The sequence below is a fragment of the Xiphophorus maculatus genome, chromosome 23, assembly GCF_002775205.1.
Source record: "Xiphophorus maculatus strain JP 163 A chromosome 23, X_maculatus-5.0-male, whole genome shotgun sequence".
Classification (NCBI taxonomy): domain Eukaryota; kingdom Metazoa; phylum Chordata; class Actinopteri; order Cyprinodontiformes; family Poeciliidae; genus Xiphophorus; species Xiphophorus maculatus.
In genome coordinates, this window is record NC_036465.1 from 5,546,587 (window position 1) to 5,562,621 (window position 16,035).

Below are 16,035 nucleotides of genomic sequence, written 5' to 3' on the forward strand. Positions count from 1 at the left end.
AAAGTTGCAGTACTATGATCAGGACTTCAACTGATCACAGTTGCAGTACAATGAAACGTTATGATCTTGCTCTAGGTGGTAAGAACTGGGAGTCTCTTAGAATGTCTGCACACAGAGATATGCTCTGTTGCATCAAACCACTAGAACATTATCACATAAATGCACCCAAGAGAACAATAGCCAGCAGTTAAAATGCTGTATTCAGGAGCATCATACTTACATTTCGCTTGCAGTTATCACAGTTTTAACACACAAAAACAAACCGCGATCATGTAACTCACTAACTGGTCACCTCCACACTGTATTCTAAATACAAGGAAATGAACTTAAAAAGACGTTTTCATGCTTCTAGTTACAAAACTTTCAATGTAGCTGTCTGCTTCTCCAAGCTGTCTCTCTTTCAAGCGCATGCTCTGACCGCTGCTCAGGCATGTAATAAGCAACACTAGCTGCCAGTTTAGCCTTTCATCCATTCATTATAGCTGCTTTATGTGCACATGTGACAGAAAGAGGCTCTCATTCAAGTAAATCACTTAATGTGGCATGTGGTTGCAGCGTTGTGCGAGGTCGAGGCCACGCACACACTCACGCACTCAGCCACGCCGGCGGTTACCACCAGAGCTTGTCCGATTAGACTTTATTGATTCCACAATAATCCCTGTTCACTTGCATCATCGAGCTTTAAGGTGTGTGTGCATGTGTGTGAGGGTCAGCGGTGTCTGGCACTGTTCCTCAGCTCATTGGCAGCCAGTGGAAGAACTGGTCATGAGACCAGGATAACAGCTAAATATAGAGGCACAGATACAGTGGACTCGATCTGTTTGTTAGTGTCTGCGTGAACTATTAGCTTATCAAAGATAGATTAACATTCTGGTCAGTGTCTCCCTTTATTTAATTTAATTCTCCTGTCCTGTTCCTCTTTTATTCCAACTTGAATAGTATCTCCTGAAGTAATAGAGATATTGACGTGTCACAACATCAGAGAGATGGCCTTTTTGTCTGAAATGCATGTTAACATTTTTTAGCTTTATTGTCATTGCATTAATTGTTCTTTTGATGTGAACAGGATGTTCAGTTAAAGGTTGAGAAGGTTTAGTTCTACAAGAAGACATCAATCAAATGTTTAGCATTTGATACCAATTTCTGCTCTTCCTTTATGTTTTGATAGATCAAAGTTTTATTAAACTCAAGACACAGTTCATGAATGAACTAGTCATTTTCAGTTTTGATTTATCAGTCTGGGTAATTATGCTTTTGAAATGTTTGAGCTGCTGACCACTGTCAGCAATCAAGAAAAATCCTCTGATATCCATTACTGCCCAAATGTGATTGTTGCATCACTGGCTATAAATGTCAAACAATCTCAAACCAACCAACTATAAACCGTTCATTTAGAAATGGCATTAAGAGCCGCAAAGAGCTTGTTGCAATAACAATATGACTTGCAATTAATAAATCAGTGAACTGTATTAATTCATTCTGAGTAGTTTATTCAACTGTAAATACATATATTCACCTCAACAAGGTTTTGTTGCAAAAGTTGCTCCTGTCTAGTATTTTCTTAATGACCTTACCACCATATGACCTCTTTACCTCCAGAAAATATCTATGTTGCATTAAACAAATAGTGTCACCAAATATATTGCAGGTATGGAGAGACTGCATGGTTCCTAAATAATAAGCTAAACATCTTTTGTGGTCCAAGCAGTTCCTCTTTAATGATGCAATAATGAAAATTTTCTGATTTATTGTGCAACACTTTACTAATTGTGCATTTGTAAAAAACTGAAATTAGACACTTTCTTCTAAATACCTTTTTCTCATAGCTATTTGCAAGTTGGGTATTCATTGTGAAAAAAAAAAATTATTGGACATCAACAATCCTGACAAGTGATGTTTGATAAAAACAAAAATAAATCCCTTCCTAGCTCTTTAAACACTGACATTGTCCATTAGACTTTAGCTATGCAGATGCCATTAAGTTTCTTCAATCCCATTTTGAGTCCTATTTATAGAGACGCTGTTACATTTTTAAACTGTCAAACATTCCTGTCATTACAGTTTTGTATAACCCCATCAACAGGCAGAGAAAAACAGTAAATCACAATGTTAAGTGGTAGATCTTTCTTTACAACTCATCTCCCAAGTCTTACTGGAAAAATGTACACTACACACTGACTATTACATGTTTTCTTCAGAAATTAAATTATGTTAATTTGATATTTCACAACAAATGCAATCCCAAACCTCTGTACAAGATAAACAAGCCTAATTTATGTTTAGTTATATAAAATTAATTTTAATCATTTTCAATGCAATCCAGTCATCAGCTTAACAGTCAAATTCATTACATAATGTAATGTTAATTAGAAAAGTATAGCATGAGGCTACAGTAGAGAGGATTCCCTGTCAACAGGAAGTAACCTCCAGCAGAAGTACGCTCAGTAGTAGCAACCATCTGCCTTCACAAGCTGGGTGTTGAGAAGACTGAGTTGACAGAGAAAAGAGCAACTCACAGAAGAGAATAATAACATAAAGAGAACACAAAGATAACGGCACCATTGGGTGTCATTGATTTTAAGTGCAATTATTGGAACAGTAGCACCTAAACTGATGGAAATTGCAAATGAGTATTAGAGTAGCTATTTAAACATTCTGGCCATTTGCATTTGCCATTAATTGACGTTAAACCTGTAAATGTAAAAGCTGAAGCTAAAGAAGCATTTAAATACTATGTTAAGCTTTCCAAAGAAAAAAAGAGATTAAAAGCTACAAGATAATGATGTGCATTGATCTGTACCCTGATTTAGCTTCTTTCGGTATCCCTGGTGAGATTTTATTGTCGGACTTTGTGCCTCAATAATCAAACGGCACATAATTGGCTTTTTGTGGCCCTTATTAAACAGCAAGGGGGACGATGGATGGACGGGGGCATCCTTTTTATTCACTTTAATTAAGCACATCTCCTTCGTATTGGCTGTGTAAAGGGAAATTGAGTTTTGAAGTATAAATTGTTCAGCATTCCCTCCCCATTAGCTGTTAGTAATTTATTCACAATCCCATAGTCCCCCTCATAAAACTTAAGCTTTATTTGTTAAAGGATAAAGCAATGCAGGAGGTCACAGTAGAAATTTTCTAGGGTTAGAACTTGATATGCCAAAGTTACAAGCTTCACGATTAAAAGGGGAATATCTTTGGATTGTGGCTTGGAAATGCCGCAGAAATGACGGATACAGACGGCTCCAGATATTCCAAATTTAATAAAACGAAAGGATTTTATGTTGCTCAGTACCCTCAATCTTTGACTGGAACTTTCTGAATTGTCATTTATTATCCACTCCCTGTCAAAGTGACCTACAAGAAAGTGGGACTTAAAGGAGTGGCACACTTAGCGGAGTCCCCAGCTTGGCACTCTGCCTTATATCTTCCATGTCTCTTCAATGTTCGAGGCTTGAAGGTGATTACGATTCTCCTTCCAGCTCCCCTCATAACCATCCTTCAGCTATATGGTCTGTGCTCTTGTCACTTAACCTTCACATATTCCTTCCCCTCTCCATTTTTTATATTATGGCATCTCTGTGAGGCAGGGTGTGGCAACTGTTTAGATTATTTAAAATTCCTAATTAAATGTTAATTCTCAGAGTAGAACAAATTAAGCTGACCTTAGTCTTTATTCTTTGATCAGCCAAATCTGTGCTTACATATATTCAAATTGTTAAATTGTCCTGCTGGAGTTAGGTCTATCCCAACTGGCATTGAACAGGCCTTTCTACTTCTGTGCTGTCTTGAAGTTTGAAATATCTCTAAACCAGCTGGGACATCTCGCCCCTTGACTAATGGAGACTCAGGTGTAGATGTAACATGAAGTTTGAAAGCAAATTATACGAGCACAACTGAACTATTCTTTCAAATTTGGTTTGGAAAGCCACTTTGGTTTGTTTTGCCTCTTGGATATTTCACATATTTATGGAAAACATAAACTCAGAAGGTGAGAAACCACTTTTCCACTTAAGCTAATAGTAACGAGAAAGTTGTTTGCTTTGGAGATTAACATTGTTTTCCTCCAATTTTGTTTTGATCCAATGAAATGTGTTATTCAGAAGTTAAGGTAACTCTAAATTCAATTGGGATAATGAACCATGAAACTCTCAAACTAAAATGTACTATTGAGTGCATTTCTTTCATCAATACATTGATTTTAGTAAATGTTTTGCAATCCTAAACCTTCTGGATTGTTAGATTGTTCAGTAGGTGTTTTCAAGGTGTTAGCATTACCTGAGAAACTGATTTGCACTTTTAATTAAGACTTAAAGATTTTTTTTTTTACTTCCACCATCCTTAGAGCTGCACTACAGAGTTGAGGGAGTGAGGCCTTGTATGGTGTTGCTTCTGAACAAGCATGCCTGTGCCTCAGTTTGTTCCTAAAGGGAAGTTTGGACAGTCCAGACCAATGTCACATGACTGGGCTTGTGACTGACCTTACGTAACATTACAATAGCCCCCGCTGTCTAGCTGCCAGGAAAGCAACAGCCAGGGCTTTGATTTTTTTTTTTGTGGATCAATAAAGTGTCACATCATTATTACAGCTCTGTTACAGCTCAATGGTTTATTTTAAACAGTCGAACACCTGGATACATCAGACTGTGGCTGTCATAAGTTAAACAATAAAATGTGCTTACACAAATACAGCCCTGCAGATTACCCTTGTATTCTGAGTCTATGGAATGTTTCTGCAAGAATGGTTGGTTCTGTTACTCTCTTGTGAAAAATTTAATAAAAGGTTATGTTACCTAAACTCACTTTTGGTTTCCAAACCTGTGCAAAAGTTGGTTATCTGAAAAGGTTTTCCTCTAATGAGACCATTTGAGCTGCACTTGCATCTATTGCTCATTCAAGCATGGAAACACTTCCACTTAATGCCCAGTACCATGGTCAAAACTCACAGAGGAAGTTGCAACTTCAAGTATGAGCCCTGCATTGATGTATGTTTATAGAAGATAAGTTTTCAATTATGTACATCCACATGCGGGGGCATCAGCACAGATTCTGTCTGGTTTTCCCACATCCATTTGTTCATTTTACTCCATATAGCTTTCCCATGTGGAAGCTTTCTATTAATAGGAGGGTCTAATGTGCGATCATCCCAGCAGGCTTTTTACAACTGAATGGGACAGTAGGTCCTCTGCGTTGTTGCTAAGGCAGAGATTAACCACAAGAGGAAGTCACTGCACTTGATTTTTTCTCCTTACACTCAATTCTGCCAATGTAGCTATTAGGCTTTATAGATGATATTATTAAGGGTTCCACAGCTCTAAAGATGATATTCTAAAGATATTTTATATCTGGGTTTTTTTTAAGCTATAGAAATGTTTGTATGTTTAATTGGGAGCCAAGCAGCCATTGATTGTTTTCACCTAGTTTCATTTTTCTGCCTGCAGCAATATTGAGCCGTCAAAATGATGCACAAATCAAGCAGAGTTCAATTGCTTTTTAACGCACTGTGTTGTCAATTTTGGCTCAAAGTGGTTGTGTTGGAGCAAGCACTCAATCGTTACTTTATTTAGTACCCCTTGCTGTTACGGGGTTGGATCCCCTTTTTCTCTTGAAAACTGCCTAAATTCTTTGTGTCATAGATTCAATAAGATGTTCAAAACATGCCTCTGAGATTTTGTTGCATATTGACATGATATAATTGCTGTTACTCTGCATTTTTCCACAGCACATCCAGGACCTGACTCTCCCGTTTCACCACATCACTATAGTGCTCTGTTGAATGGCCATTCAATTACAGTCCAATCATTTTGAGATGATTTTAGCTTTTTAAAATAGTACATTTTTCTGCTGGGTGTAGCCACTAGAAGATGAGATCTTTGTGCCCATAAGGGGTTGGATACGATGAGCAAGAATAGTCAGGTAGGCTGTGCTCTTTGAAAGTGGCTCCTAAAAGGCCCAAAAGTGAATAAAGACCATATTGCCCAAATAATTTCCCACTACCAGCCTGAACCATTAAAACTAGAATGGATGGGTCTGCTTCCATGATGTTTGCACAAAATTATGATCCTTCCAACTGAATTTGTCAGCTGAAATTATGGCTCATCAGACTAGGTCATGTTTTTCCACTACGTTGCTGTTTGTTAAGCTATTGTGTAAATTCAGGTTTCAGTTTCCTGTTATTAGCTGACATGAGTGATACCTGGTTTGGAGAGATGGATGTGTGTGAAATCCCAGTAGATCAGTAGTTTCTTAAATACTCAAGCCTGGCATCAACAACCATCCCACATTCAAAGTCACATACGTCTCCTTTCCTTCCTCGTGTTGATGCTTGGTTTAAACTTTAACAAATCATCTTTACCGCTTAAGTGCATTGAGTTGCTCCTTTCAGATTGACTCATACACTGTTTGTGTTAACATCAATCCACAAGTGTATCTAATAAAGTGGAAAGTGAGTTCACAAAACATGGACAAGCATTGCTACAAGAATCAAGCATTTGAGGCATATAAATGCTTTAAAGTCCTTGAAACTATCTCCAAATTTACTGGGATTATCAATGAATGCCCTTTTTGTAACTAATATGAAGTCTTTATTACATATTGACTTCATACTAATTGGCCTAATCTACCAGTTCTAATGCCTCATTTAAGCTTTTGGTAGATTTAGCGATATTGACAGAGACACTCTGACTGATGTTTTCATTTCTGAGGATCCCACTGTCTAATTCAACTGCTGACTTAACAGTGGTGTTTTTCAGTAAAAAGATTTATCTTGTTCAAAGTCTGCATTGAGTCTTTATTGATCTACATGATAGTTTGCTAGATTTGCTTCCCAGTTGAACACATTTTGTGACACAATATTTTGAGACACATTACATACATTAAAACACAAATAGAGTTTGACTTCACAGCCAGCATGTTTTGTGAAACCATATTTTTGTTGTACTTTTTAAAAGGTGAAATTGATTACTTAAAATTTCACTTGCCAATGTTCAAAGCTTTTGGGCTTCAGTAACAATGTTTCCATGCATTTAACTTCACAGTTTTAGATGCCAATGGCAGCACAGAATCGTCCTAAAAGGAGTTTTCTTATTTTTTTGTAAATGTCAACGGGATAAGATAATGGAATGAAAAAACAAACACTCAGCTTAGATACAAAGAATGCTTTATGTTTTTCAGAGGTGTGTAATTGAGATGAGATTGAGATAAATATCTCGCAAACTTGCTGAACAAGTTTGGTAAGAATCTCAACAGTGTATAATCTGTCCTTTCGTAACATTAAAATAAGGTAACATAAATATTTAAAATGACACTTTAGGAGTTTCCACCTCCTTAAAAGCCTTTGCTCTTAATCATGGTGAACTTTAGAGATCTTCCACAATGAACCCAGATGGAAAAATGAAAGAAGAGCTGCATGCAGAGGAATAACTGCTCAGTCCTCTGATTCTTCCTCCTGGTGCCTGTGAGTCATGATGTGAAGTTGTCAGCGGCTTCATCAGAACTCCATAGCACACAGCATGGCAAACATGCTGCAGCCACAACTGTCGGCCACATTTAGCCTACTTCTGCAGCAGTAAAGACATAAGAAGAAGCGTCACGTGTTCTAGACATTATTCTTCAAGTAGTTCTACTGTCTGTCTTTACATTTTTTCATATCATAACCATAGTTTTTTACTGATTTCATTGGGATAAAGGACGCATCAAAGACCTGAGTAATCTGTTGTGCATTTTGTATTCATTCTTCTTTATTCAGATACCCTTATATAAAACTTCACAATATAGCTGCAATTGTAGTGGACGGTGGTTCTATAAAGTTTTGGTTCGGCGGGGGAGTTGACCCAGGTGTACCTAAAAAAACAATGCATGGAAACCACTGCTATGGCAGGAAGACAAGAAATAGTGGCGGGCTTTATGGTTCCTATCACCAAAGAAAGTGGCAGAAATTTATCAAGCAACTTCATGAGATTTTTGTTTGTGGAAAATCTTAATACTTCACAGAAAGACATTATTGTGTGTTTATCACATTAAATCGCCTTAAAATATATTGCGTTTTATTGTTGTAATCTCACAAATTTTGAAAAAGGTTCAGGAGGTTTTAGTGTTTCTGGCATATAGTGTGCACTTGTTAACATATATGAATCAGTGACATTGCAGTGCTTATGTCTGTGAGTGTGTGTGATAGAGAACAGGATACAGGAGAGCAGAGCATTAGCAATATAAGGCAGAGAATCTCTGCTTTGGTATGTGAATCGGTCTCCTATAACAAAACATGACATTTATTCCAGTTTTCAGGTTAAACATTCACTCTATGCATCTGTGTGCTTGTGGATGTGTGTCCCATGCCCAAGGATGTTTTTATTGATTGACTAGTTGTAATGGACAGAAGAGGGGAGATATAAAGGGATGATGAAAGAGGTCCAGCAGCTGAGTGGAAACAAAGGAATCAATCAGCCAGTCCTTTGAGTTTATAAGGAGAAAAGACTGAAATGGAGGGATGAGGGAAAGATGGAGAACAGAGAGGAAGGTCATTGGAGAAGGCTTGTGTAAGTAGGAAAGAAAGTTGAACATGGTGTGGGATTGATGACTACAGAGTCACAAGGCAAAAAAGGAATAAAAAAGACACTTAAGGGCAGATTAGAAAACATGGAAGATATGCAGGGGAAAGCAAAATAGCACACAAAATACGAAATATGAGCCGAGCAGCAAACAAGTGGTTGAGGGGAAGAGTGGAAACCATGTGACTTTTGTGTGTGAGCTGCATGCTAACTAACATACAAATACAGCAAGGTGAAAACACACCTGCATCAGCAACTAGAAAGAAAGGAAGCAGCAGGAGGGTCTTATAGAGGACATCCTTCCCTTCTTCCTCGCTTTTCTTCTTCCCTTATCCCCAGCGACCATCTTTTTTCTCCTTTGACCTAAATGTTTCTTTTTCTCTCTCCCTTTTTGACTTCATTCCTGCACCTGGATTCCCTTTTTCTTACCTTTCAAGTGTCCGGTATCATTTTTCCCAGCTTTATTTTCTCCTTTTCCTCTCTCTCCCTCCTTCTGTATCTCTTTTTCATCCAGTCCACGCTTTGATCAAGTCTTCTGTGGTTTACTGCGACTCTACTCCCTCTAATTTATGAAACCATAAATGATATCAGCTGCATTATCCATTCCTTGACCTAAATAAACACATAATACACTCATCCACCCTGCAAAGCAGCACGATAAGTAACTCAAAGGCAGATTTTAAAGCACTATGCACAGCAAATATTTTTACAACGTGATAATTAAGATAGAGAAAAAAAAACTGAAATTGACCGAATGTGGTTTGCTTGTTCATGAGAACTGGGAAGGTTGTTTTGTCTATGTGTGCATTTTACTGTGTGCAGAGAAAGGAAAAAACATAGCTTGAAATTGTGAAATATATTAGTGAGAAAATAACCCATTATGGGGTAATATGATTTATGTTAATTATATACAGCAACGGTATTTAAAGTGCCCCTTAAATTGGTTTGCAAAAGCAATCATAAACCTCTAAGCATCAAGGAATTTTAAATACGGTGTTAAAACAAAGTAATGATGCTGCAGCGAGTGAGAAAAAAAAGCGAAAAACCTGATAATCAAACACCGCTTTGCAGAAGAAAAGACAATTAATTATGATGGCCTAATGGTAATTTGTTATAAATTTGTTGTGGTTGTTGATTTTTGCCGGTGCTCTGTTTGTGCATTATAGATAAACACAATGGCTTTTTTTAATGAAATCTGTGATGATTGAATGGATGAAAATGTTGCATCAATGTGTTTGTCTTCTCTGATAACATTTTCAACCACATATAAGCTCAACCAGGACAAGCAATCAACATAATTTGCATGCATTTGCTTAATTTAATTCACAATCAGCTTTTTCAATTAATCAAACTGAGCTGTTGATATATCCAAATGAATTATGTTTAAGTGTCACAAACTTACACTCAATAGATTCAAGTGATTTCTAAGTTCCGTGTTATGTTTAAGTGAAATCTGATCCATTTTTTCCTTTTATATTCTTGACAGAACTTTTTCTTGTTTTCACTCTAATCTCCTATTTGGCACTTTGAATGCTCAGGTTTGTTTTATTTGTAGAATTAATATTTCTAAAACAAAAAGATGTTTTGTTGCATGACGTTGCACTGTATGCATTTATTTCAAACTGTAAAGTGCAACTCTTTGCTTAAATTTTATTTGATCATTCTACAGAAATACAGGGGATATAAAAAACAAAGATTATTTGTACTTTAGGTAGCAAAAGTTTTATTTAAGCAGCAGATTAACTCATCAGCCCTGTTTGCTCACCACAGAGAGAACAGACAAGAAACATTTTTTTTTCTGTGGGCGTTTTGAATTCCGGAAACAAAGCATACTTCCCCCTTAAAACTTACAATAGATCGTTGAGCTCTAGTTGCTCTCAGATGTGCAGTTACATGTTCAGGATGTAAATAAATTTAGCTGAATCATTGCGATCGTGAAAAACGGGTTGAACTACCGTTGTTTACGTCAATGTTCCCGCCTCTAACGTTCCCTTCTCTCTTTCCCAGTTCTTCACCTAAAATCTCCTCCTGCATCCTCCTTCCCCAGGAGTCTGCAGTTGATTTCCGTCACAGCAAGTCACGTACACACTTCCTGCTTGTCTTTTAGGCTGTTCTCATGGTGACGTGGCAAAAAGTTTCCATCTGAGACCAATATCTGTTCACTGCAGAACATGTGGCTGTTTTAGCCTCATTTATCATAGTTTTATAGATGACGTAGTTTGTTTGGGTTTACCACAAGTTTGCATATGGTTTTAGAAGAATCTCAAGTTTTTAAGCACTTGTAATTTGAGAATCACAACCTTTGGAAGTTGGAAAAACAACTTCCAAAACCTCAGAATTTTCTGTAAAATGTATGCTCGCCATTATCACACATGTTTTTAAGAAGGTTGATGCAATCCATTTTTCTCCCCAGGCTTTAAAGTTAAATGCACACACAAGTCAAATTGCATAATAACGGCTCTAATGGAGCAATTGATGCCATGAGGCGATGTTTTTTAGAAGATGAGATTTTATGATTCTTTCCAAGTGTTATAATAGTGTCTGGGGTCTAACCTGCTTTCTTTTGGAAGATGTGCAGATGCTATGGGTGTAACAACAGTACAGTTTAGAACTTTAGGGGTTCCTCAGGGTATCTAAAAAGGGATACCTTTCAGCAAATGGTACTTTAGTGAAACATGGGATCATGTTTCAGTTGCGTCATAAAGATCTTTTCAGGAAACAGACAGTTTTGTGCAAAAGTGCTTATTGGCCAAATGTAGGAGTTTTAGTTCTTCCTTGGGAGTAAATGTGACCTGCGACAGCTTCCAGGGTCATTGAGACTATCATTGATACAAATGGAGATGTCCAAGGAGTTCTTGAACTTTCAAGGCTTGAGTTTAGTTGGCAGGTTTTCTTGAAGAGCCTCTTAAAATGTTTCAGAAAACAATTATTTGTGAAAGTTCTTGAGATTTTTTTTTATGTCATGTAAATGTGTTTAATATATTTTTAAGGAGTTTGGGGCTTCTTAAGTTATAGGGCTAAAGAAGGGGTTTGTTAGGAGTTAGGAGGATCCAGATGTCTAGAACAGTTGGCTCATGTGATTTAAGAGGCCTTCAAGGGTCATTGGAGCTTTCAGAAATTCTCTAGTAGACCCTTTAAACTTACTCCAGTAAAATTGTATAGCAAGTTGTTTGAATTCTTAATTGATGAAGATTGAAGAGTTCTTTCTAAGAGGTTTCATTAATTCATGAGAGGCTTTTAAGGTCATTGCAACTTTCAAGAATCCTAATAGGACCCACATTGTTAACTTCAAATGGTCTTAATGGTTTTCATGAGCATTCAAGTTTATTAAAATACAAACAAAATATGACTGTGGCGATGCCACAAATGTATAATTTTACACTTTAAACCAAGACTTTTCTTGCCTTCTTACTCTTTCGTCCTTATCTCTGCTGGCCATTCACTTTCAGCAGTTTACAGTTCAAAATGTCTTAAGAACATAAAGCAAATCCCTGTACAAAATTTACAATACTTGGTCAGATTTTACACAATAAATCAAACACAGGAACAAGAGGAAGATTCACAATCTGAAAAACAAATACAGAAACAATGCAGTCTGCTTCACAGATAAACATCCCCTCAGCCGACAAAAGAAAACTAATCACCTTAGGACCTCTTGGGTAACTTTGCTCTGAGCCACAGGGGGATTTTGCAGAATAAATGCATAATGCAACCTCTACGGTAACTGTCGATGCCTGTGTCGCGTTTTCTGACTGCCTCTGTCGGTTTCTGTGTTGAACCTCTAAACGTGGAAGTCTCATTATCTCTAATGAGTGGCTGTTGAAAGATGAAGAGCTGTTGATGAGAGCTCCTTCTGACTCAGACAGTGAACAGGGTAAAAATATACAGTATTGGCCACATGATGGGGGCTTTTATCCAAAGTGCCTTGCTGTGCTTCGCCTGCATGCATATTTTAGAAAGGGAACTAGCTAAACCTCTAGTTCTAACAATGTGACTCTTCACAAAAAACACCAACTGCAGCAGCATGTATCAAAGGTGGAGCAGGGTTATTTTCATGCTTGGTAGCATGTTTCAAAGAGTTGCAGGGGGGATATAAATTTCTTTGTTTTGACACAAAACTGCAAAGGTTCATATTTGTTCATATCTCACAGGAGATCTATCCAGCTGTGATCAGCAGCTCCAGATTTATTCTGGGTTCATGTTTCAGAGAGTGACTTGGTTTTTGTTTTTGTTTGTGTGTGTGTGTGCGGGGGGGGGGGCACGACTCTGTTGTGTCTCAGAAGACCCAAAGGCCTGGGAATTGTGTGTGAATTTCAGTACTGATGTGAACTTTCTCTCTTTGTTTCCATCTTTAGTATGGGGAGGAGGAGGTGTGTTCGGACCGCTTGGACACAGACTTCCCTGACATCGACCTCTCCCAGCTGGACACCAGTGACTTTGACAGTGTCAACTGTCTCAGTGAGCTGCAGTGGTGCACTGATCATCCAGCGGATGTGTCGCCAGCCTCCATCCACTACAGTACGGCAGATGAGCTCTTTGAGGTGAGCTTTTACCACCGAAGTGAAGTTCATGTAATCTGCAGTTGAGTCATGGACTGCAGATAACTCAACTAGAATGCATGCTGATGTGCATTCTACGCACATCAGCATAGAATGCTTTTATAATAGCACAATTTCATTTTGCTCCATTAACAATGAAATATTTGGTTTATTTTATTGTTAATAGTTAAGGGACAGTGACATTTACCTAATGTGTGCTGTTGCAGTGTCAGTCAATAAATATCAGTCGTACAACAGTGCAGATTTTTTTTGTATCTTTGTCTGTCACAAAGACAGACTTTGTTTCTGTATGAAAACAGTGAGGTCACATTTTCCATTATGTTTCTGTTTACCAGATGATCTGCAGATTTTTTCCTCAATAGTCATTATGTTTACAAATTGTTCAATTTCTCCAAATTAATTTCCTTCTGTTAAATGAGGGCATGTTGAAAAGCCCAACAGTCCTGCATCTTTATTTTTGCAGTCCTGTTCAGGGTAAAAACTTTTATATTCTGCATCCAAACTACTGTCGTACATTTTATTTTGTTTCCTAATAAATACATTTAGAAGTTGTATTTTTTCAAATAGGTAGCAGGGGAAAAAATTGTAAAACACATAGTGAATTCTTTTCTCAAGAAATTTGGAATGGTTGTATTGAAATAAGATTCACACCAAATGTTGGTAATAATCCAAGTAATCCACGGATAAAAATAAATAAAAGCAATTTATTCTAAACTGAGGTTATATATAATAAAGGTTATAGCACAATGAATAAATATTGAACATGCTTTCTAAAGTAGATTAAATACTTAACTGAAAGAGATTCCCTGTGTCGACAGTCTAGTCTCAGGACCTATTTCATAGTGATCTCTAGTTCTTTGCATTGATTTTCAATTGTATTCATGTCAGGTGATTGATTGGACCACTCTGTCAGCTTTATTTTCTTTGAAACCGACTTAGAGTTGCTTCTCTGTGTCTTTGGGATCATTATCTTGATTAAAAGTCCACCTTCATTAAATCTTCACATTTTCATCAAGTGCCATTTACTGAAAGGTATCCCCAAAGCACGATGCTCCCACCTACAAAACTCACTTTTTTGAATTTTATATATTGCCTGGTCGGACTATATTCTTCCAATATAACATTGGTGTGTTAATTCTTCCTGTAGCAAATTAGTGTCTGTGTGCTTATCGTTCAGAAGTGGTATTGCAGTGTTATCACAGAAAACCCTGCTAATTTCATGTCTCTTGGAACCTCTCTATGATTCACCAACTCTTATTATTATTCTTTTGACTTTTATGGTGAAATATCTTTCTTCATTATGACCTAGGAGATTCTCACAGGAACATTGAGAAGTTTAGAAAAAGGTGTACAACCAAAGCAATTGCTACGTTTTGCAGCAACAAGGTTGAGAGAGCCCTTCCTTTCTTTTTACCCATTGTGAGATGACTCTTGTGCAATACCCTGGTAATAGGAAAGCTTTTATAGGCCACAAATTAGTATCAAATCAGTTACTATTAATTTGCATTGAAGCGGTTGGGATTTCTTTCTAATAGAAAAATCCCATCATGTCTTGTGAATTTCAGGTTAATGGCTTTATAAGAAATTGAATTTTTGAGAAAATTGGTGTGGTTTATACTTTTTATTCCTTGCTAATCCTGTAATTTAATGAACTAAATCAAACACTTTATTATGTTACTTCTCTTAAACATTGCGTACTGTGTTCTTGACCTCCAGTACAACTTGTGCAGTCGCCAGAGCATTTCGGTTTGTTGACACGTGCATGATCCCAGCCTTTCACTTGATCCTCGTTCTGAGATTCAGACATGCAGCAGGCCTCAGAGGGCACTGCCAACAAAACTGATTCCCATTTACACTGTGTAACATGATAATGGAGGCAGTCCATCAGTTTGAACTGGCCGAGTGCTTCTGCAAGGGGCCGGCGACAACCTTCAGGCTTCAGTTTCCTGGGGCCCTTCCTCCAGGAATTCAGAGAATCCCCATCTTGATTTTCCCATATCTAAAAACCAATACTTCATTATTGACCAGGCGAGGTGTTGTGGTCTCATTACAAAGGATAAATCGAGTGCACTTTGCGAATAAAAAGGAACAACTGAGAAATAACATAGCATTTTGGTGCAGATTGTGGGTCATGTAATCCAGCCCTGCAGGTGGAAATTGCTCTGATCCTGTGATGCAGCGCAGAGTGTTGCCTAAATGAAGACAGGCAAGGCATGATGGGAATGCTGGTAAAGTAAACAGTTACTGTCTGTCTTTGCTGTTTGTCTCTGAGTGCCTCAGTCTTTATCACTACTTTGATTAATTTTAGCTGACACCAAGCAAGTGCCTATTCATTGCAGACACAAAACAGATTTTCATAGTAAAGTCTGACCTTTTAAAAACAAAAGTCCACATTTTGCATTAATATTTTATTCTCCTCATCTCATTTTGTTTGTTGAATCTTTTGTTAAAAATGTGAAGTTAATAACCTTTCATATGACTTTTAACTTAGTGTCGATTTCTTTAATGCATAATTTTATTACGCAGGTTCCTGGTTTCACTTTGCCTAATCTAATATGAAAATGTCTTTATACATGAATTTCTATTTATTTATTTATCTGCCATTGCTTTCCTTTTATTAATTAATCTTTTGTTTTTATATTTCATATCTCATTTGCTCATTTCTCTGATTTTGTCTTTTTACACTTTAAATTTGCACCGTTCAAGCCCAGTATTTTGTACCTCTGTGCTTTTATTCCACCTTTCCTCCTTTGCAACATCACATTTTGGCAGCATAGTATGTCAGACTGATACAACGTAGACAGTCAGGCATCATTTAATTATCTCTGAATACAGTGATAAGGACACAAATGAAGCTATTGTCAGTGTATCTTTTATGCCTCTGCTTCCTGTCAGTTGATTTCTTTATAGCAGAATATTGGAATTTAATC

General features: G+C 37.3%; 1 protein-coding gene across 1 annotated transcript in view; it reads left to right on the plus strand.

The window, feature by feature from the left end:
• Nucleotides 1-16,035, plus strand: part of LOC102226844 (peroxisome proliferator-activated receptor gamma coactivator 1-beta) — a 97,926-nt gene that overhangs the window by 51,067 nt on the left and 30,824 nt on the right. The window contains exon 2 of the mRNA XM_005808626.3: nucleotides 12,902-13,087. Within this exon, the coding sequence (XP_005808683.1) occupies nucleotides 12,902-13,087 (186 nt within the window). The remainder of the gene's footprint in view (nucleotides 1-12,901; nucleotides 13,088-16,035) is intronic.